At 39.8% G+C, this 24,210-nt stretch overlaps 1 protein-coding gene across 2 annotated transcripts in view; it reads right to left on the bottom strand.

Moving 5' to 3' along the window:
• Pard3b (par-3 family cell polarity regulator beta) overlaps positions 1-24,210 on the bottom strand; it is a 1,032,172-nt gene that overhangs the window by 401,340 nt on the left and 606,622 nt on the right. For both annotated transcript variants that reach the window (XM_021162850.3, XM_085837816.1), the window contains 4 exons: positions 23,111-23,281; positions 18,671-18,803; positions 11,890-11,989; positions 3,253-3,368 (listed from right to left, as the gene is read on the bottom strand). In XM_021162850.3, coding sequence (XP_021018509.1) covers positions 3,253-3,368; positions 11,890-11,989; positions 18,671-18,803; positions 23,111-23,281 — 520 coding nt within the window. The remainder of the gene's footprint in view (positions 1-3,252; positions 3,369-11,889; positions 11,990-18,670; positions 18,804-23,110; positions 23,282-24,210) is intronic.

Genomic DNA, 24,210 nt, shown 5'->3' with positions numbered 1-24,210 from the left:
GTGTTGGCTCTACAGTCCCAGCTGGCCTTAAATCAACCTCCTCTTGCCTCATCCCACCAAGTGGTGGAGTTACACATGTCTTAAGCATCTACCACCACACTTAGGTCATGGAAAGCTTTTGACAGAGAACTAGCCAGTCTAAAGTCATCACTCAATAAATAAATATGGACATTTATCCTTTCATGTCTTTTTATTTTTAGCCATATGAAGTTGATGCTTTTTCCAGGTTAAGAAAATACTATGTGAGTATTCTGTCTTAATATCGTAGATTTAAAAAAAAGGGGGGGGGAATTAAATGCAGGGCCCAGTACGTGCCAGGGAAGTACTGTACCAGCTGAACCACATTTCCAGCCCTAGGGTTTATTATTAGTTTTTAACCTTTGAAGTTGTATTTTATCCTGCTGAGAGCATTATTCCTCTAAACATCATCATTATCAACACTTTAAACAACATATATATATGTATATATATATATATATATGTGTGTGTGTGTGTGTATGCATATATGCATATATATGTACATATGTATATACATACATACAATCTAGAAATCTCAATGGTACTTTGAGTTACAAACACTCTACTTCTGTAATCAAAGAGGAGACACTTCTAAATGCTCAGCACTAGAGTATCGCAGGTTTCACTCAGTATGAAAGACAACACATTTACTAAGCTCACTCAACTTTCTCTCTGTGGATAAAGATCAAGATCTTCCCATACTGCCTCCTAGCAAACTCTCTTAGTCTTCAACTCATACTTCTCAGAAGGGGCTCAACTTTGACAACTGCTGAAAAAAAAGTTTTTTGTTTTGTTTTGGAGACAGGGTTTCTCTGTGTAGCTCTGACTGTCTTGGAATTCACTCTGTAGACCAGGCTGGCCTCAAACTCAGAAATCTGCCTGCCTCTGCCTCCCAAGTGCTGGGACTAAAGGTGTGCGCCACCACGCCCGGCTGAAAAAAAAAGTTTTAATAGCATCCAAGTCGCTTTGGAACAGTGCATTTTAAACCATGTAGTTCTTTCTTCCTTCCTTCCTTCCTTCCTTCCTTCCTTCCTTCCTTCCTTCCTTCCTTCCTTCCTTCCTTCCTTCCTTCCTTCCTTTCCTTCCTTCCTTCCTTCTTTCTTTCCTTCTTCCTTCCTTCTTTCTTTCCTTCTTCCTTCCTTCCTTTTTTCCTTCCTTCCTTCCTTCCTTCCTTCCTTCCTTCCTTCCTTCCTCCCTCCCTCCCTCCCTCTCTCCCTCCCTCCCTCCCTTCGCCCCCTGTCTCTTTCTTTCATATTTTCTTACAATTTAGATCTTTAAACAAGATACCCCATGGACTTTTGAATAAATTGAACAGACATTATTATTACCACTTTTCATTAGAGTGTACCTATCATGACCAATAAAATGTGATGGGTGAATGCTAATACACATATTTCAGAAATAAGATTTCAATTTGAAAGAGAAAGTTTTCTCAAAAATAAAGTGTCAGCATTAATTATATTATCATATCCTTCAACCTTCATCAGAGAAGCTTCTACTCATAACTGATGGTGATTAACATGGAGACAGACAACTGGTCAAGGTAGAGAGAATGAGAGACTCCAGAAGCCCTCGCCCTAAGTGGGACATCTGTATCATGTCCCCTGTTCCCAAGATCATTACAGAAGAGGGGACTAAAAGAGTACAAGAGTCAGAGACAGCGATGGCCACAAGGAAACTGTGTCAACTATGAACATGACCTGTGCAAGCTCAAGCCAGACCAAAGTCCAACATGGAGAAAGGGGGTGGGCATGAAGTCCCACCGTCAGAGAGTATAGCCTCTGGCGAGCCAGCCACCCTCCAGTGGAACGCCATAGCCTCAGGACAGGACTACTTGGATTTGATAGATGTAAAAGAAAAAGGGGGGATGAATTTGGAAGGAGCTGAGGAAGGTGATAAATATGATTAAAAATTAAATACTTTTGGACATGACTGAGGTTTAATAATTGTGTAGACTTCATAATATTTTTTATCTCTGAAAATGGATGATATACTAATTTTATCTTTGGCACAGATTTTAGAATTATAATGCTAGCCACTTTTTTTTTAATTAAATAAGGAAAACAGCAATATATTCTCCTCCCCAAATTTAAGAGCTGTTTTTATCCATTCATCTTATTTATAGAGAAACTGGCAAGACAGAACAGGAAATGTTTATCAAGCACTCCAAGAAAATGAATTGCTCCTTAAATTATTAGTAATCCCAGATGTCACTGTCACATTAGCCCTTTGGTTTGTCACAGGTTTGCTCTTGAGCAAATCCCCTTCTGACCAGCACTCATGACAGCCTCCTTGCTGAGCGTTTCTGTCCATCTCACACGATAGGTCATTAGAGCAAATGCGTCCCAACAATTTAGTTAATTTCTAGAAAATGGAATCCATTTCCCTCGTTTCACTGTGATTGAACATTTTCCCGAGCTTCTGTAAATGAGCAACTGATAAGCCCTATTTATCAGACCATTGGGTAGAGCTTGCACCGTTGATGGTTCTGTTTCCTTGTTAATGTTAATGAGATATGTAATATGCCTCAAGAAAAAAACAATTGCAGAGGTTAGCCCCTGAACACTCAAGATACAATGAATATTTTGCTCGGAGTGTAGCATACACTCCGTAAGTTTCCAGAGGATGGGAGCAATGCTCTTCAGCATCTGAAAAGTCCTACAGCCTCATGACCTGCTCGACACTGTTGCCAGAGACCTGGATCTCCCCTTGAAGCCATCAAATGCTGTGCTGTTTAGTCAGTGCAACAGATCCAAGGCACTGCTCCCTCTTGAATGTCTTAGGATTTGAAGATATTTCATTGACAAAACCAATGGGGAGTAGCATTTGACCCATTCTTTTTCCCCAGGCCAAACAACAGTTATGCCCACTTGGCATGATATATGCAAACTGGAACCAATACACAAATGCAAAGACAGGCAGGCGAGCTGAAGTTTTGTTTTTGTTTTTTTTGTTTTTGCCATCCAGCTTTTCCAGGATTAGTTGTTTGTTTGTTTGTTTGTTTGTTTGTTTTTTCTTCCCTGATCAACAGAGGGAGAGAATTATGTGGAATGCTGCATAAAACTAAGCATCTCTTTCCTGTTCAAGCAGGTTATTCATAATTACATGTGCCAGAGGGAATGGAAAGATAGGGTGAGCAACTTCTGAAGTTTAAGAGACAAAACCTGGACTACTTTTGGAAGTCAGATGTGTGGGGACTGGACAGCAGACCTGATGCACATCCCCATCACTTACCAAGGTCCATGCTCTTGGAGGCTTTCAGGTTAATCAATTCGGGCTGCCTGACTGGTGTCACCATTCTGAAGTTGGCATGTTGATCTGGAAAATATCCTGTGGAATCCACTCCAGAGCTGTGGAAAGAAGGTTTGTGTTATATTTGGGTTTAGACCAAAAGGCAGGGAGGGAGGAAGATTATGAATGGATATGGATACATAGTTCTCACACTGCGTATCTTCATTCTTCAGCCTGAAGCCATGTATTGTTTTTTAATTATCTATAATCTTCTTTTACAGTTCAGTCATTATCCCCCTCCTGTTCAGCCCTCCGACAGTTCCTTATCCCATTCTTCCTCCCCTATCTCCAAGAGGATATCCTTATCCCCACATCTCCAGACACCCTGCCAGGTCTCCCTATTTCCTGGGGCCTCAAGTCTCTCAAGGGTTAGGTGCTTCTTTTCTCACTGAGGTCAGACCAGCCATTCCCTGCTGGATATGTGTAAGGGCCTCAGGTCAGCTAGTGTATGCTGCCTGGTTGGTGGCTCAGTGTCTGAGAGAAGTCCAGGGTCTGTTTAGACTTCTGGTCTTCCTAGGGGGTTGCCCTTCTCCTCAACTTCTTTTAGCCTTTCCCTAATTCAACCACAGGGGTCCCTAACTTCAGACCATTGCTTGGGTGTAAGTATCTGTGCAGCCATATATTTCAAACCTATACTTGGCCCTCAGACTTCTTTTATGGAATGTAACAGTTCTGGCCTATGTATGTTATCCTGCAGTATAATTTAACTATTGTGTTTGGGTTTATAGCATCTTTTGTTCTTCCAGTGGTTTCTACTAACTGGGATCCTGCTGCATCATATACAACTTCAGGTGGGTGAGGGGTGCTCAGCAACCCCCAACACTTCAAAGGATGTTTCTAGATACTAGCCCAGCCCAAAGTGGGCTCAGAGATTCCTAGGGGATAAGTGGGCCCTTTTAAAGAGCAGTGAAAGGGATGTCTCCATAAAGAAACCCATCTTGAATGACTGATGACTGCAGGAGACTGAGTTTTACCTTTCTCGGTGATCTTCAAAGAGTAATGTTAATGCAAGCAGAGTCTGTCCATCAATAACACCAAAAGAAAGCCACAGGAACAGCACAGTTGACAATTTAGACACAAATACATTAAATGCCCTTTATGGATTTCTTAGTACTTGGGGTCAATCTAAAGACTGTTGCTTCTACTGAATACTCTATTTTGCTTGGGGATTCAGTACAAAGGATTATATAAAGAAATTTCAGGTAATGGCTTACTTTTGTTTAGAAAGAAATAAGTACACACTTTCCATAAATTAAGTTGTAACTGCTTTCTCCTTTGTACTCGAGTTTGCTAAAGTGTATATGAGCAGCTCATCTCAGCATGATTTCTGTCCTAAACTCAGACTGGGTGACAAGTCTGTATCCTTAGACAATCTGAAAGGATTAAGGTTGAGTTTTAGAGAGTTTGGCATTTTAAACAACAAGCAGCAACAACAACCTTAATCTTGCATGAGGAGTTTCCTAAATGCAGAGAACAATCTCAACTTTTAAACTAAATACAGTAGCCAAATTTAATTTTTTAAAAACTTATCATTGATATTTAATATTCCCTGTTATTATTGTGAAATAGTAATCCTTAAGAATGAATAAATGAGCCTATACTCACTTATTATAACCCAGTGGGTAGAAATAGAATGTCTCCTGAGAGGTACCACAGTACATTATGCAAGAGTTAGGGCCATAGAACACAATGGACCAGTTTACATCCTGACTAGATGTGTGACTCAGGCAAGTCATTGTACCACAGTGTCCTTTTACATAAAAGAAGCATCACTGTATTGTCCAACCTTAGGCTTCAGTCTCCTCATCTATAAAATGTGCAGTAAGAAAACCACTCTGTAAGGCCATTGTAAAAGCTCAAACAAATTCAGATATGCAAAAATAGTGAGAATAGTGCCTACCACACAGTAAGAGCTCAATGTTTGTCATATTTTAATATTATAAGCTCCATTTCTGTGGGCCAAGGTGGCTATAGAACGAGGGGTCAGGATTCTCTCCAATGCAAACAGTATACTCATTTCCATGAAAAATATGTAGAAAATATGAGTTGGTATGTGGGTACACTGTCAATGGAGAAAGCCTTCAATGCTATAGACATGTTGCCTAGTGATGCCAGAGAATGCCAACTGTGCCTAAGAATTCATGACTCATTTAGTGTTACTGATGCCAGCATGATCAAATGCAAATATTCCAATTTCCCCTTGTAGTTTTACAGAATTCAGAGATGCTGCTGAGATCAAGAGCTACCTTGTTCTTTGGTGCTGTGGTAGCATGTGTCTTTACATGTGCTATTCTTCCTTTATTTGTACGTAAGATTTTTAGGGTTTGATCTTGTGTGATGATGCAGGTTTAATGTCAGCAGGACACATGATCTTCATAAATTCAAAAACGAGGCAGAAGGAATGAAGGGCTTGATTAGGGAATTAATGATTAAGGAATCATCCATCTCTTAGATGTGGCTCAAAGAAGGGGACTGATGGTCCTAGGTCACACAGCTGCTCGAGAGCAAAGCCTGGCCCGAGTCACAAGCCTGGATTAAGATAGTGGTGTGACTACATAAATATTAATGTCTTTTCCCTCTAAACTGAAGGTCTGAGCAGTTTCCTAAGTAACTTGCATTTTAGGTTTGCTTTTGCTTCCACAGAGTATAGGTTGTGGTGAAAGAAAAGAAAACCAAATAGCAGATCCAAGATGATGCTTCATATTTTAATGACAGCCTTCAGGGGAGATGCTTATGGCCAATATGAATATTCCTCTTCAAAACAAATATTTCATTGCATTTAAAGTACTCTGCTCATAACAGACTACGGGAATCTACCCAACTGATGAGTGTATTGGCTAATTCAATTCAGCCTTTTAGATTATCTTCTCAGTGATTGGCATGCCAAGAATAAGAGCTCAAAGCATCTAAACTTTTGGGAAATAATCATTCTTACCTATCACTATTCTAAATAGTGTGGGGTGACATATGATTGAGTATCAAGTTATGATCTGCTCAAACAAAACAAATCTATTTTCATAAAAATATTAGGGTATAATTGAGGAAAATAAGATAAATGAAAGCTGTACTGTACATATGAATGTTGCAAATCATTTACCCGTATATACATATGTCTGATTACATCCATTAATTTGAAGTTATATACATCTGTTACCACTATTTCGAATGTGTCCAAATGCACAGTTTGAAAACTTTAATTAGAAGGATCCCTATTGCCATCTTACAAACTGGAAATGCAAAAGAAAGCTGAAGTCAGACCTATAGATAATTAAGGCAAGACATGAGGGTCATGCAAGACAACGATGGAGTTAGAGCCAATGTCAGCAGCTAGCACACTGAAGTAATGAATGTAGTATTGAATCAGTTAATGTGAAAATATTTTAGCCATGTAAGTTAGACCGGTTGAATTGTTTGCAATTTTATGTTACACATCGAAAGCATTTGGAGTCAGAGTGACACAATGATTAAGTATAAAATATGACATATTTTAATTTTGAAGGAAGTTAGCATGTGCTCATGGCTGAGTGAGCTGCAGTTGGAGGCCGTGGGAAGCTGGAAGCTGACAGCAGGCCAAAGACGTGTCCTAGATAAAGGCCGTGTTTTCAGCATGAACAACCAGGGAATCTCTCAAATAGAAATGATACTCTTGTCAAATTATGCTGCATAATGAATAAATAAGGGTAGCAAGAAACATATGCCGCTGTCCTGAAAATGGTGACAAACCAGGAATATGAAAGACACAGGAGCCAGGAGTGGATGCTCAAGGAGAACTCCCCGAAAGTAAAAGACAAGGAGGAAGATTTGGAAGACTGGCCAAAAAAATTGTTTGCAGCGTCATAGGATCTATGCCTTGTGTATGTATCGGGGGCATATGGCTGATAAAATATGAATAATGAAGGAATAACCAAATGTTGTCTAAATTGCTAACAATATTATCTTAGAGTTTCTCTTGCTATGATAAAATACATGACAAAAAACAACTTGGATTAAAGTGGGGGTGGTATTGTATTTTACACCATATAATCTATCACCCAAGGAGCTGGTGTAAGGGAGAAATGCTGCTGCTTATCGACCTGCTCCTCATGGCTTCAGTCTGATTTCTCATAGCACCTAGGACCATCTGCCCAGGGGTAGCCCCATACACAGTTATCTATGCACTCCCATATCAAGAAAATACCTCCATAGACTTGCCTACAGGCCAATCTTTGGTGGCATCTTCTGAGTTGACAGTCTCTCCTTCTAAATAACTCTAGCTTGTGTCAATTGACAAAAGCTAGCCAGCACAGATGCTCAACATATTCTGTTATTGTTTGGCTTTAATCACTCATTGAGACTTCACAGCAAAAAAAACACATTTCCCATATATTTTGGTTTTTTTTCATACAGATTTTAAACTTCTCTCTTATGCAAAATCATTGATATAACAAAAATAAGTTCTGATTTCATGTTGTTTTAAAGAATAGGCATTAAATTTGATCAAATCTATTTTCCCCTCTATATAGAAGAGAGCTTCTCTTGTATAAAGGAAAACTTGACCTCTGAAAGCACACATTTCCCTTGTGGAGAGCTTTTCCATGTTTGATTTGAAAGGTGTTGGGGGTGGGGGCAGCCTTCCTTGCTCAACTTCTCTGGCTCCCTTCCAGTCCTTCCTCACACATCCAAATCCCACTGCTGCTGGTCACCTAGGCAACACAACAGCTTGCAGGATGGTACAGGTCACAGGTTCCCAGGAGGGGGGAGAGAGTTGCAAAGCATTAAGACTTGTTTTATCCACCTCAGAAATGTCTCTGTCCTTTCCAACCATATAATTTCTCCTTTCTCTTAGATACTGCTTCCCTCGTGTCTAACAAGTCCCAAGGGCTATAGCTTCCCCATCCACACACGAAATTGCTCAGGGTTTGACACTCATCCCTGGTGTTGAAACATCTAATGCTTCTCCACTGCTTTTCAGAGAAGCAAGGTGCTCATGGAACATGGCAGAGCAGCTGCCGTGGCTTCTGCCTCCAGATATCAAAGTTTCGGCTACACTGAACCCAGTCAGTATCCTTCCCTCTCCACCAAGGCTTGTCTTCTGCTGCCTCCCTGCTTCATGGGCCCCTCATTTTCCATGAAACCACTCTTTCTCTGATGTAACCTTCCTTCATCCTGCAGAGTTGGGGTTCAGTCTTCTGGGCTTCCAGGGCATTTTATACTGATCTCTCCATCTAATCTTCTTAAGAGAAAAATACATTTTTTTCTTTAGCCTAAAAAGCTTTTGGTTTGGGGTTTTTTGTTTGTTAGTTTTGTTTTTGTTTTTGTTTTGCCTACAAGGAGTTCGGTTTTTTCATGGCATTTTCCAACGTAATTTTTTCATTATTTTTTCCTCTTCCTCACTCCATCCTCATCACATGGACTATCCCACTCATGGCCTCATCCACTTTCCTGTCACACTTGACCTGCTGTGGCTGTCCCTCTCTCAATACCTCATGCTCCCTCTTTAGGTTGCCTCTATGGTTTGGTAGTCTATATGTACTCTCAGAAAACAATCTCTTATTTACATACCTACAAGCATTAAAAGTTACGATCTGATTATGAGAGAGAACATGAGAGTTTTGCTTTTCTGGCTTGGGTCACCTCCCTTAGTGCATTTTTCATTCAAACTGTACTCCTGCAAGTTTCCTAACTTTGTATTCTGAATAGCTAAGTGAAATGCATATATTCATATATACCTATAACATTTCATTATCTATTTTCTTGTAGACGGGCATCCAGGTTGGTTACATTCCATTGCTATTGTGAACAGTACAGCAATATATGTGGATTTACAAGCAGCTCTGCAGCAGAATTGAATTCTTTAGGTATGTGGCCAGGACTGGTATACATTGGTCATATGGCAGTTCGAATTTAATTTTTCTATCTTTGTCTTTGTGGTTCTATAAAAGTTTTGAGTGCATTTTCTTAATTTTTGCAATTATGAATTAATTATCTAATGTCTCCTTTCTCTTTCATTTCTTCACCCACCCACACGCCACTTCCCACTCTCCTTCAAATCCAAGGTCTTATTATTGGTTTTGCATTCACTTATCCACACACATATATGTTCCTACATATATCTTGTTGACTCCATATATCGTTAGTTGTATGTATGTTTACAGGGCTGACTGGTTGGCACTGCACCACCAAATGGTGTGCTCTTCCCTAGGAAAGACCACCTCTCCTGGTCCCAGCTTTCCTTGGTTGGCTTTGTGTAAGGTTGGGGGCTTTTGGTTGTTTTCATAATCTACTTTGGCATGGTCACTGATGCCATCCTTGTCCAGCTCAAGTTTGGACAGCCATGTTGGTGAGACTTTATGGATGTAGCTTTTGATATTACTGGAGACAGAATCTGGCAGCAGACTCCCTGATCCTTTGACTCTTACAATCTTTCCACCCCGTCTTCCATGATGTTCCCTGTATTACAAGAGTTTTTTTGTAGATGTATCCATTGGGACTGGGCTCCATAACTCTCTATTTGGATAGGTTGTGGTTTTCTTTAGTGGATTTCATCTATGGCAAAGAGAAGTTTTCATACCAAGTTCTTAAATGGTTGTGCCAGTTTGTATTTCCTCAGCAGTGGACAGGGGTTTCTCACGCCCATAGCCCTGCAGTCACTTGCTGTCACCTGTTTTCTCAATTTGATCTGGGTGAGAGAGAATCTCAGGTGACTTTAATTTACATTTCCCTGGTTGGGAATGATATTGAACATTTAAGAGTTATTTGTTGATTATTTGTTTCTTCTTTTGATACAGTCTGTTCATTTCAATAGCCTAATATTGATTAGGCAGCTGTATGATTTTAGTCCTTAATCTTTTGCAGATCTTCATATGTTCTCGATATCAATGTATTCTTCATACCACAGCCTGTCTGGGAGAGAGCTGACTGGGATACTCCCCATTCCATACCCTGTCCCTTCTCTCTGTAGACAGTTCCCCTTGATGTTTGCAAACTTTTAATTCTAAGCATTCCCATTTGTCAACTCTTGGGACTATTTTCTGAGCTCTTGGAGTCCTGGTCAAAAGGCGCTTGCCAGTGTCATAACTTCAAGCATGTTTGCTCTGCTCTCCTCTAACAGTCCAAGTGTCTCGAGCTGGAGATTAAGTCCTTTGACCTGTTTTAAATTGTATTTTGAGAAGGGTGAGAGATGCAGATCTAAATTCATTCTCCTTGGAGATTCCATTTTCCCAGCACCATTTGCTGAATAAACTTTTTTCTTTAGTGTATGTTCTCAGTATGTTTGTCAAAATTAGGTGGCCATAGATTTGTGGGTTTATTTTGGTGTCCTGCGTCCTATTCTGTTGACAGACATGTTTGACTTGGTATAAACACCAACCTGTTTGTTTTGTTTTTGTTTTATTGCTGTGGCCCTGTAGTTCAAGGTCAGGCCCTGGGATACCTGCAGCAATGTTGCTTTTGCTTAGGCTTTTGCCAATCTCTTTTCTACTGAATTCATCTTTGTGCTACCCTGATGGAACTGTGTGGCACACACAGAAGGAATTGTAAAGTAGAATGAATGAAACCACGAAGAATATTGATTTTTGGATGTCATCAAACTCATTTTGGATTCAGGATCAAGACAGACAATGTAGAGAATAAACAAAACTAACTACATTCTACGTTCTTTTAAAAAAGCCCTCCAGGTGTTGGCTTAGCACACTGTGATTCCCAGTGTTCTTCATGATAATGTTTTGAGAACAATAACTGATTTCAAAATCTAAAAAACAGAGGTAGTTCAACATAGGCAGGCTTTCCTCTGATAGAGTTGGCTATACTCTTGTGTAGCCTTATTTTTAGCCCATTGTATTAAAAAGCATAATAGAAATGACACCAGCGTTGCTGTAAGAAAAATGAAGAAATTTCCCAGCGTTATCATGGGAAACAGAATGGAATAAAATACACAGTTTTTTAACAGCCATAATAAATACAGAAAATAGCAAAGAGACAATTTAATGATTTTTAAAACTCATCAGAAGAACAAAATCTATGAATTCCCCTAGTTAAATAGTATGTATGCTTAGTAAATCTTCCGCTTTTGTGCCTGTGTGAGTCTAAAAGTTATTGATTTTCTAGTTTCTATTACAGAGTGGCTATAATATTGGGTACCCTTTTCAATATTTTAGATTATATGGTGCTGCTTTAATTTTTAGGTTCCATTAACTTTCTTGGAGCATCTATTTTTAAAATTCCTTTCAGTTTTGCCAATTACAAAGTAAAGAAAAAATAACCTGAGACTTTATGCTTCTTAGGTTTTACTTTGCACCTTCCTATGTAAGAGGTTGGAATTTTTTTCTTCTTTTGAATTCTGCTACTCTGATCTTCAAAATTTTAAGAGAAACCCAGCTATTTTCTTAGTGATGTTAATTATATAAGATGAATCTCAAAAAAATTCCAGGAACCAAGTTATGAACAATGTAAGTTCCTAGTCACAAAAACCTTTCACTGGGGAGGAAAAATGGAGACTATGAGATTTCCATTCTGCAAAGAAATAGAGTTAAAATAAGGTTGCTGAGTTTTCCCAGAAAAACCATAACAGGGAACATTTATGATATATCATTTTATCGATACCTGTGACTGAAATCTTCAAGGCCCCATTCCAGAGCAGGATGTGGTGGCGGGGACGGCGGTACTTCATTCTCAGCCCACCCATCACTGGGAAGCAATAGGTCTATAAAACAAGGAACAAATGAAGCTGTAGTAAACCAGAGGGAGAAGGAGCTGGCCTTACTTGTATTTCAGTCCATCTCTCACACATAAACCACCTTAGAAATCAATAGGCCTTTACCTGGAATGGAAGGAGCCACAAGAATGCTCCCTGGCTGAGATAACCTGTGCCTCCTATGGGTGTCTGTGTGGGTGACCTGCTCACTATCCACTATGGCGAATAAATCTACACATCTCTGTGACCTTTTGTTACCTGGGAAAGCCCAGTGCTTATCAATATCCCTGATTTGTAGGAGACTCATAAAACATGTCTTTTATACCTTAATACTTTTAAAAGTGTGACTCTATAAATAAATACTCTGCATTATAATTTAGACATTTACCTGAGCGGGAAAAAGTACTGAAGAAAATGTCTTGAGACCTGGGATACTGTTCAGTGTTTAGACAAAGCAGGGGGTGGAGTGGGGGAGGGGAAGATCCACTTTTTCTATCTGAACCATAGGAAGGCCTTGGAAGCAAAGGACAGGAGTCTGAGTTTGGATTTTTCTACTTGACAAAATGTGTCACTCTTCTCCAGGCTATTTGGTAGTGGAAAATAACATTCACCCTGACCATCACTGTTACTAACAGAAGTAAGTTCTGAGGAAACCCTGTGGGTGCTCACTAATCATATTGTTCATTCTGAATATTTTTTTCCTTTAATACAATGACAATACTGTGGATGAAAGGAACTATAGAATGTTCTGGTTAGAACAAAAGGGGTTTTTTTCTTCCTCTTGTTTGTTTGTTTTTTGTTCTGTTTGCGGTGGGACTTCCTTTTTTTTTTTTCCCTACATTTGGCTCCTATTGCCCTGTGAATCTGAGACCATTACCCAACTTCTCCAATCCTCAAAGTTTAAATATAGATAATGATGCTATGAATACCTTCCCTGTGGTGGGGGGATGAAGCTGAGTGGAAGAGCCTTTGACTAACATGCACAAAATCCTGTCCCCCACATCAAGCGCCACAAAATAAAATAAAATGACCACGTAGAGACCAGGCATGAGGGCACCCACACCTTTAATCCAAGTACTTGGAAGACAGAAGCAAAAGCACCTCAGGGAGCTTGAGGCCATCCTGGTGTACATGGAGAGCCCAGAGCAGCCAGCACTACTTAGAGAAACTCTCTTGCAAAAACAGACAAACAAAACCAAACAACAACAGCAACAACAAACAATATGAAATGGAACATACAGCCTGTGATGAGAAAGGAGGTAGACTAAATCAGGCAGGACAGTGACTCCTACAAATAACATGCTACCATTAACATATAAAATGTTACCATGCTAAAAAACGTAAATCCCACTGTTTATCTAATGGCGTGAAATATTTTATGGCGTGAAATATCATTAGACTAGAACTCTGAACATTTCTGCTGGGTCTCAACTTGTTGATTAACACAGAAGATCTTGTGGTTTGTCAGGCTTCACAATAATGTTAGGCAATTCCTTATTATCTATCTTTCTCTATATATTTATGTATATATGTATATGTATATATATATATATATGCATGGATCTATCTAAAAATATTATTGTCTGTTCTGGTTCTGTAGAAAACTCTACCAAAGACAGCCAACAAGAGATTGCTACAACTCTACTCCAAGAAATACCCTGGAATGGAAGGATTGGAAGCAGAGCTGACATGCTCCTAGGAATGAGGGTGGAAACAAGAAACCTGGCCACCAGGTAGGTGTTGGAAGTAACAAAACAGAATAAGCAAAGGTAGCCAACACTGTTCCCTGGACCTCTACCACTATCAATGGTGGTGGCAGACAGACAGACAGAGACTTGCTTACAGACACAAAATGGAAAGTCTATCCTATAAATAGTATCTGTAGTCTCTTAGTCCATCTCCATGCTGGTGGTAAACATAGACGTAATCTGCTAATTTGCTAGTTCAGATTAACTTTACAGAATACAAGTCTATATCCTTAGCAGCTGCTTCATCTCCTTCGTCTTAGCCATGCAAGATTGAATGCTCTGACTTGAGTGCAGCCATGGACTTACCTATCTTAGCTGATAATGATTGAAACGTCTGTCTTATCTGTAAGAGTCTTACCCTGTTTCCAAAGCTCACTGGACATTCCATCTCCTCTATGAAGCCTTCACTGTTACCTAGGTTTCAACTGCTTTTATAACAAGGGAATAATGTTTAGTTGGCAAACATCTGTGTACCATTTCCCAGCCCTTTGTGTCCCAGACTCATTCTTGCAAATGGGATGTAAGTTGCTATAGTGAATATCATCATTGCCTGTCTCAGAGGTTTTGAGAGTATACAGCTTGTGTCCATACCACCCCTATCTCCCCCAAAGCCCATGCCAGTTTGTTAGAGTGAGTCTCTGTATGCACCCTAATCACAACACAGAGCATTCTTTTTCCATTGAGCTGCCATAGTCTATGATGTCTGCCTTTACCCATTAATGTTTAAGTTTATGTATTAGTAGTAGCATAAAATAAGTCCTGTATCATATCTATCACATTCAATTTTGCAGAGACAGCTATTTATTGACCTATTAAGCTAAAATCTATTCATCAACATTTTTCTAACTAGACTGAAGGTTACTTCTATAGTGTCTTCTGTATTGTCTGTTCTGAAGCCTTTTCTTGGGTTCTTTGGACTCTTATTATAGCTATTATTTTAACTTTAACTGTTACTATACTCCTAGGGGCAAGCTGTACTGTTTAGTGTAATGATAGGAGCAGAGGTAAATATATTGGTTAACTCTGAGTGCAGCATACTCAGATCCTGTAGGGACTTTGTTGTCTTGACCCTGACATCAGGTATGTAAGAATAGAATTTTAACCTCATACCAATAATATTTACCTCCTGCATAAGACACACTCCTGACACACACACACACACACACACACACACACAGCTTGTGAATGTTGACAATGTGTCTTCTTGTTACTGTTGGCTAAGTCATTGTTGGCTAAGTGGTCTTCTTCAATTACTGCATTTTGGGGTGTTTGTTTGTTTGTTTTGTAGAACCCATAAAGTCGAAAACAGTTAAGAGGGAATAAAAGAAATCATGAGTTTAAATAGGGTAAGAAAACTATGGCCCTGGTCTAAAATTAGACCACAATTTGGCCTTTAAATGAAGTTTTGTTGAACATATTTACACCCATTTGATTGCACACTGAAACAACAACAGTTGCTACTACAAGTGGCCAAGTGTAGTTTGATGACCCTGCCTTACACTCTTTTTTTTTTTTCCTTAATTTTTTCCTTTTCTTTGTCTTTTTAAATTTGTTGATTTGTTTTTGGGTGAATTTATATTTGTGCCTTAGGAGGCCAGATGAGGGTTCAGAACCCCTGGAACTGGCGGTACAGACAGTTGTAACCTGCTATGTGGGTGCTGGAAATTGAATCGCAGTTCTCTGGAAGGGCAGCCAGTGATTTCAATAGCTGAACCATCTCTCTGGCCTTAAATTCTTCTTGAGGATAATGATAGTGTTGCAGTATTGTACACATCTGCTTTCCTGATAAGTGGTTGACACCATAAAGGTAGATATTCAATCAACATTAGTCAAACTGAGAAGAATTCAATTTCTCATCAACATTGCAGAATATCTTCTGCTATAGACTGATGGATCCACTTTGGCTCCAACAAGGTTAAACACTGGAGAAATTTTATTTTATTTTATTTTATTGTTTTTTCAAGACAGGATTTCTCTGTATAGCTCTGACTGTCCTGGACCTTACCCTGTAGATCAGGCTGGCATCGAACTCAGAAATCTGCTTGTCTTTGCCCTCCAAACTCCAGGGAATATGAATATAGTGGAATAGGGTGCAAAATGAAAATGTCTGATTTGAGGTAGGGAGGAAAGGCCTAATATAGTGGGTGATTGGAAGGATTTGGACAATGGGTGACTAGCTGTCACCTGAGCTAAACTTGGAGACAACAAAAGATCAAGAGGGCAAACGTGAAGAGGGCAGGGAGAGAAAGGCTGCAGCTAGAAGTAGATGGTGCCGAGGTTCTATCCATCAGTCTCAGGAGACTGTTGGTGTTGGTGCACCTTAAGGCTATTCAGCCGCCTAACTAGCTTACAGAAAGCCCCAGGGACAAGCCTCCAGCCTGGTGGCTGTTCTGAAGCACCAAGCTGCTTCCTTCCCCAGGAGGCTCAGCTAACAATTTTCCAACACAAATGTGAATTTTCTGGTGTAATTTTACAAATGTTATTCTATAGATTCCTTTTCTGTGTAACAGCTTGAAGAAAAAATAAAATAAAATACTGGGCAACTGTGGGTAGTTTGTACTATTATTACAAAAGTGGGCAGAATGCAGTCTATCAACAGTGGATCTTAAACATACAAAGAAAAGGAAAGCAGAAAGAGGAAAAATAATGTTTTGGCTGGCCCAGCTTCTCTTGTCAAGTTAATATTGTTCTGCTAAAAGAGACCCTCAAAAGTTAGTTCTGTTAAGGCCATTGTCACAGTTCACATGTAGCACCTTCCCTGGCTCAGAAACCTAGGGCCTCTTGGAATTTCTCAAAGTGAAAAATGTTAAGACTTAAAGAGAGGCAGTGAACATGATGAAAGTAGCATGGTGCTATTTTAATTCTAGTATGTTCATAAACTCTCTGAGACAGTTGGCTTACACAAAAAGAAAGCCTGTTGCCTGGCCTCTAACTGAAAGTGTAATTAGTCCACTCTATGAGAAGTCAAACTCTGGCAATCTGATAATGTAGCACAAATACACAGGGACCTAATAGTAAGGTAGGCTTTACCTTTCTTCAAGTAAACAATGGTTTATCTAAGAGGCATAATAGCAAGTCTCTGAGAACCTGTCACATTCCTCCATAGTGGCATTACCAGAAATTCTCTAGTGCAGGTGGGCAAGGTCTTAAAAGGGCTGGGATTTTCATGCTAACTTGGAAATTTGGTGTTGGAAATGAAACAGGAACCTGGCATGTTGCTGATTTGTAATTTTTAAAAATTGTTTGTTGTCATTTTCCTTTCATTGGAATGAAAGCTGTTCTATCCAAATTTATGTCTTAGAAGGAAGAGGATGTGCAAAAGTCTTCCTAGAGATTATCTGTGGTCCCTTGTGCTCAAAATACCCACTAACTTCAGTGTAAGCACAGAAAGAAGTTCTAAGGACGCTCCTGTGAGCTGCAGAGAAATTCTGTTCCTGCCCTGCTTTGATGGTAGTGGAATTGTAAGTCTAAGAACTGTAAAGAACTCATAATTTACTTAAGGTAAGCCAATATATACTGAATGATTCTTTTTATCTTGCTTCAAGGCAAAGTCTGCATTTCACAGGCATTCTTAGGATCAGATAGAAAGACTTCAATGGTTCCAAGGGACACACACTGAGATGAACCAAAGCCAGGGACAGGAATGGAATCAGGCTCTGGGTGTATCAGATACACACAGTCTTAAGTAAATTATTTATTTTCACAGGTCTTCTGTTTCTTCACCTGTAAAATGAGGCTACTAATATGATCCACTTTGAATTCAAATGTAAATTGCTTAACACAGTAGCTATCAAACAGCAAATACTTAAAATGGAAAAATTTAAGAGGAATTCTGGACCTCGGTGACTTATTCAGAGGAAATAGTTTAATGCTCAAGCAATCTCCGATTTACAAGTCCATCCAGATATAATGCCATCAGAGTTCAGGACTTGTTCCTGCATCATTATAGTTTGGTGACATCTTAAATGTCTCAAAATACAGGATTGACGTATAATGTTTATTATCTCCACTGAACCCCTGCTTACCAGGCTATAGAGTGTTCATTGATACATAAAATATTCATCATGTGTTATCAATTGAGAAAAAAGAATTCTTAGAAATTACCTATAGCCCATTTCATTTTATATATACATATTTGCATGGAGAGAAGATGTGAAAGATCTACATAAAATGTTATTGATTAGGTGCTTTGATAGATAGAGGGATGAGTAATATTAAATTTTCTTTTTAATGCTTTCCTCTAAAATTTCGACAATGAATATGTATGTATTGCTTTTGCAATATAAAAAGTAAAAGCTATTAAAGAAAGCAGATACAGGGAGATAAAACAAGTTTCTTGGTGACCCGGAGTGTGAGCTTGAAAGAACAATGGCGAAAACCCAGGAGTCTACTTGAAATGTGATCCATTCATGTAATAAGAGGCGTTATAAGACACCAGGAAGATCCAGCTGCCGTGCCGACGGCCCCAAGCTATGCTATTCCACTACTTATCACATTCATCTCAGAACCAAGCACCAAGCTTGGAGTCACATCATGACCATGCTGTGGGTTCATGTAAATCCATGCCATTTTAAAGTGACTTGGTAACTTTCAATGACTAAAAAGATCCTCAAAACCCTCACAGTTTGCCATCTTTGATTCTCCAGTCATGGTTTGTTTTATGTTAAATCCTCATGTTTGGGGCAGCAAGCACAGAAACTGTTGCTTAAACTGGAGCCTTTGCCAGGAATCTGATTCACAGGTTCTGAGTCAGCGCTCGCACCCACCCCTCAGTGCTCATGACTCTGAGTGACAAAGTCTACACTTTGCCTAATTAACTTTTCTTTGTCCCCGATACCTTTTCCTCCTTCTCAGGGAAAAGCCATTTGTGTGTGTGTGTGTGTGTGTGTGTGTGTGTGGTTTTGTGCTCTACTTGAAGAAGATGAAAATGGATAGTGTTTACCTTTCCTTTTATCTTGTGGACTATAGGTGCCAAACGGATATAATATACTACTATCATTTCGCCTGGAGGTACTCAGAGCTTCTTGACAGTTCTCAAAGCCTGGTCTGGAAAGTGCTCCACATTCTGAGAGCTCCTAAGGGACAGAAACAAAAGTTACATTTTGAAAATACATTCTAATTTGAACAACTGAAGCAGAGTGCAAGACTGGTTCTTGTCTGAATCATCTTGAAAGTCTGAAGCATGTATGTATATCTTTAATAGTGCAGAGTCAAAATAGCCCTATCAGATGAAACATCTTTCACTACGGAATAGTACAGCATGGACACTGTAGTGTTAAGGATTATGAGTGCTGATAGCCAACACAAAGGAGGATTAACTTGATTATGCCTTCCCCCACTTACAACTGCCTTCTTTCAAATTCTCTTCCATCTGGGAGTACAGCTTGTGGCAGTGTCAATATGAGAATACAGTTCATGCCAAGGGTGTTTCTCTGCCAACCAGCTGGTTCCTCGCTCCCTCTGCCACTCTCTCTCTCTCTCTCCCTAGCTAAGTGCATATGCTCTAGGACAAGTCAGAACCCAAGCAGTATTTGTCACTAGAATGTCATGGTTGTGTCCCATGGTGGACCCCAGGCCTTTGGCCAGATGCTAAAGTAATGGCTGTGACAAGACCCGACAGTGGTTCTCCCTAGAGTCTTTTTTTTCTTCTTCTTCTTCTATATTTCCCTTTCCTGTTTGCATTCTGACAGTCTGCAAACAAATTCACAGTTTTCTGCAAACTGCTGCATCCAGAATAACACCCAACACACCATCGTCCCCAGGTGCTGAGGAAGGAGCAGGGGGCAGCCGGTGACAGAAAGCTCAGTTATGTTTTCAAGGAGACCGTGGTGCAGTGAGCCTTCTTTTGCTCCTTGTTCCTATTATTTGTCTCCCTAACAGGTTTCAGGGAAATAAACGATTTGGAAGTCATTCCGTAGCTCTTCCCTTGGCCATTTGTGAGAGGCACATGTTGCAAACACAGACCTACTCCCCAAGCTCCTTCCTCCAGGAAAGCGCTTGGCTAAAACAATGCATTTGGTCTTACTTTTTCTTCTTTAGTTCCCAAAAAATTCAGTATCTAGCTAAACAAAACATTTGAAGCATTCACTTCTATTCTATATCCTAAATAATTAAAATGTTTTTGGCTGCACAGGGCTATTAACTTCCTGTGCAGGCTTCTAGCAGTGCTTGCACACCTACCATGTTACCCTCCTGCTGTACTGCTAGTCCAACCAAACAGGTACAGGAGACCAGCGGCTCCTGTGGTAAACCTGGAGTCCCAGCAGGCAGGAGGGTTGGGACTTGCCTTGCATCGCCTCCTGTTTTCACTTACCGATAACAACAAGAACAAAAACAATTTTTTTTCTGCTTTCCTAGCTCTTTGATAAATGACACAATCAATGTCCCAACAACTGATCAGTAACCGGCCTAATTAAAGCATCCAGCCTGTAAAATAGAGCTGTCGTGGAGGCCTCCATTAGTGTCCCAGCCAATAAAAAATATAATGGATTTTTAAACATGTTCTGCCTCTGCGAAGATGAGCTGGCTGCAGCCAGGAGAAAAAAATGTTTTGGGAAAGGGAAAAACAAAACCAGGTCATAACCCATTTTTAAATACCAAGTCTCTAGGCGCAAACAGAATCCGCAATTCAACCCGAAGCTCATCCTTTGAAAAACATGCTTCTGTTCAAAATGATTCTGATTCAATCACGGGCTCATTATGTATTCTTCCTGAGGTTCTCATCAAAACTGTTTACCTATCTTGTACACTGGCTAATGTGGGGGGAAAAAACAACAACTTTATATTTTGACTTTTCTTAAGCAGTGCCTTCATTTCTTTTCAACATCAGTATAATGTTCCAGCAATTATGTTGGCATTCTTGCCAAATCTAACTAATTGATTCGCCCTGATGTCTGAGCAGTGCATAGACCTCCTCTGGGTTATGGATGCTTTTCTATGGACCAGAGGGCACTTGATGTTCTGTGGGGATAGATGGAAAAGCAGGTGTGCACAGCATACACTGTGCACAGCATATGCATGACACAGTGCAGAAGATTCAGGAGACAAGGTAGCTGATTTTCTTGAAATTTAATAAAGATAAGCTGTACATTAGGCTTCTGTCTTTATAAGCAATAATACTCTTTAATCTTCATGGCTACCACAAAGATTCTCAATAGCTAAGAGACAAGTGCCTGCTCACTCCCCATGGAAAGCTTGTAAATACTAGGGAAAGCAAATGGATCTTGTTTAAATGTCCTCATAAAAACTGCTTTTTGTAACAGTTCCTATTCCTGATCGATCCCCTGGTGAACTATATTAACAAGACACATGTGAGGATGGGTAAGGAACTGAAACTTAATACTTTCTTCTGATGGGATAATGCCAATCCCAGTCCACTCTAGACTGTGGAACTAAGGATGAGAATGCTCACAGCAAAGTTCTCAGAGTCGAGAAGTTGGGATATCACACCCATGCACTGCCATTCACATGTATTTTACAGAGATCTGGGATGAGGGAAGAGGAGAGGTGCAAGCATCTCACAGTGTATTAAAAGCATACTCATTCTTTCCCTTTTTTGTTTGATCTTTGTTGTCGGCATGAACATGGCGCTCTGGCAGCCTTTTCCATCCTTTTCTCTAGGTTGAGGCATCTTTGTTAAAGGAAACTCTGATGTGCTCATATATGAGAAGGGACGACTGAGACCTCCCCTATGCTGCCTTCAATTTACTGTTCAATAAGTGGGTTCCTTGCATCCCAGGCTCTATAGGAAGCACCAAATGACACCAGATAGGACCTTCTCTCATGTTAGGAAGCAGTAGATGGGGTGTTCAACTATGTACATAAGTGAAGGCCATTAAATATTCATGAAGGCTCTGTCACTTAAGCAGACGCACATGTGGAAAACAAGCTCATTCATTATATATAGTCTCCAGTAATTGGCCAATTTACATTTATTTAACATCTACAAGGTTATGTACAAAGGAGCATAAAAGGTAGTTACTCTTTCCCAATAGATGATAATACAGCACAGGAAGATACTCTGTCATTTCATAACTCAAGACCCCTCTGGCAGAGGAAGTAGGTCTTACGGGCGGCTTTTATTCATTTGGCAACATTTACTGGAAGTCTATCACAATGGGAGAAAGGAAACTCAAACAGTGGATAAAGCAGGTTCCTGTATCTGCCTTCTACACTTCAAGTACTCACATGAGCTGTATTTTCATGGTCAGGAAATAGCAAACTGAGGACTCTTAACTCAAGTAACCCACATATGATACAAGGATCCCCACTGACACACATCTCATCTTCATACTTTTTCATTTTTAAATTTTGGTTGAACTTACTACTGGAGTTAATATTTGATATTAGTTTGATAAGTAGTATATACTCTTACTTTATATACAGCTATAGTACCGAAATATAGCTTGGCCTTAGAGACTATCCTAATATGATGATACATAATATGCTGATATTTTTGTTGATTTTTATGAACTTACACATTTCTCCTAAATTAATTTTAGAAATATTTAATACTTCATGTGTAATATAAAATACTGTTGTTGGTGGTGGTTTTTTTTTTTTTCTTTTTTTTTGAGACAGGGTTTCTCTGTGTAGCCCTGGCTGTCCTGGAACTCACTTTGTAGACCAGGCTGGCCTCGAACTCAGAAATCCACCTGCCTCTGCCTCCCAAATGCTGGCATTAAAGGTGTGAGCCACCACCTCCCGGCATAAAATAACTGTTTTAAGCCAATTTTATTTACAATTTTGTGTAAGTGGAATGTTCAGGTATATCAGAATTTAAGATCTATTTTATACACAAGGTTCATATGTAGGTGGACATTTTTTTGACATTTAAAAATCATGATCAAATATTTTAAAAGAGATAGGACTTCCATTTATTTAATAAAATGAAGCACAAAGTTTGCTCAACAGATCAAACTTTAACTTAGCTACACTTCAGGGCTGTATTGTCTAAGTGCAGATTATGAGATTTGATTATCTCATAATAACCTCCACAATAAACACTGTATATATTGTATATATCCACCCAATCAGGAACCTTCTAAGGTATGGACCCTGCTAGTACACCACCAAAATTTTATTAAGAAAGATGCTTTTTTAAAAAGAAGTCCACAACCCTACCAATTTCTGAGCATAGGCCCTGGTAAACATAGACCTGTGATATTTGATAAATGATTTACTTTATACGCATATGTCAAGTGTTTTTATTGTATCTAAAATAAACAAGCACCTCTTCCTTTCCTATATCTACCAGAGTCTGCCTGTGGTGTATATTCCCAAGTACAGACTCAATAAGCATCAAGCCGCACCATGAGTGACAGCATCTGTATACTCTAGGTGCTATTTGAGCAATTTTTAGGAAAGTCAAGAATGCTATCACCTCCAGGGGTCTCTCGGGTCTCCTCAGAATCACCAACTGGATCATGCCCCGGATGTTTCCCTCCATGGACATGGAGCGCCTGAGTGTTTCCATGGCTTCGTGGTTGGACTTTCCCAGCAGAGTTTCCCCGTTAACAGCAATCAGTTGGTCATTCATTCGGAGACGGCCATCCTGAGGCAGAGAGAGGAGTGGACACAGTGTGAGGCCAGGAAGCATGGTGATGGCAGGAAGCTGTTTAGAGGAACATTTCAAGTATGAAAATGAGAGACTTAAATGTAAACCTTCACTCCTAGGAATGATCTACTTTCAAGGCAGGCCGAGGTTCTGGGGCTTTTCAAGCAGTCGCAAATACTAACAGCAGCGATCTGTGGGAAAGGAATCATCTGTAGACATCTTAGAGTCCCGAGCTGCAATAACTGAGACACTTGTGATGCTTCTTACCTAAGTCTCTGTCTGGTAAGCATATGAATCTAACACACTTTTTCCATTTGCTCTGGCAAAGATGATGTTGGGATACAAGGAACAGAGGTTCAGAAACAAGAATGGCAGCCATCTCTCAAAACCAGGGTTTGCATTTTCAGACAGAGAGAGACATGCTTGAAAACTCTGAGCTTCACAGCACAATGTGTCTCCTAGATATCACTGCCAACTCTATGAATGAAAAGAGCAAATTCCTCATGTAATTTTCTCTAACCCAAAGCACGCACTACTCATCCACTGTTCTGCAGAAGAACACAGATATGTTTAATGAAGAACCAATTTGCCCTAATACCTCTAGCAGGAAAGTGGATTTTCCTGGGATGTTCAGGTGAATAAACACTTTTGTCCAACATCTCCTAGAAGAGACAGCATTTACCACTAAGCACTAGGAACCCTGATGTTTGGAGAGTCAGCCTGATTCCTCTTCCCATCATGCAAAGCACTTCATTCAGAAGTCACCTTCAGCCAGAAGCCTTCCATTGGCTAACGTATCTAGTGGTGGTTGATAAACTGGAAGACCCACTCTTCAAGAAGATAACTTGTGCAGACCACAGTGCTTCCTCTCTCTAGGAAGGCTAGGGGAGAATGGGGCTTACAAGGTTTGCAGGCTGGTGGCTATC

This window comes from Mus caroli, unplaced genomic scaffold (assembly GCF_978045245.1).
Source record: "Mus caroli unplaced genomic scaffold, Mus_caroli_1 scaffold_1, whole genome shotgun sequence".
In the NCBI taxonomy this organism is placed as follows: Eukaryota; Metazoa; Chordata; class Mammalia; order Rodentia; family Muridae; genus Mus; species Mus caroli.
This window is presented reverse-complemented; position numbering and strand designations above follow the sequence as displayed.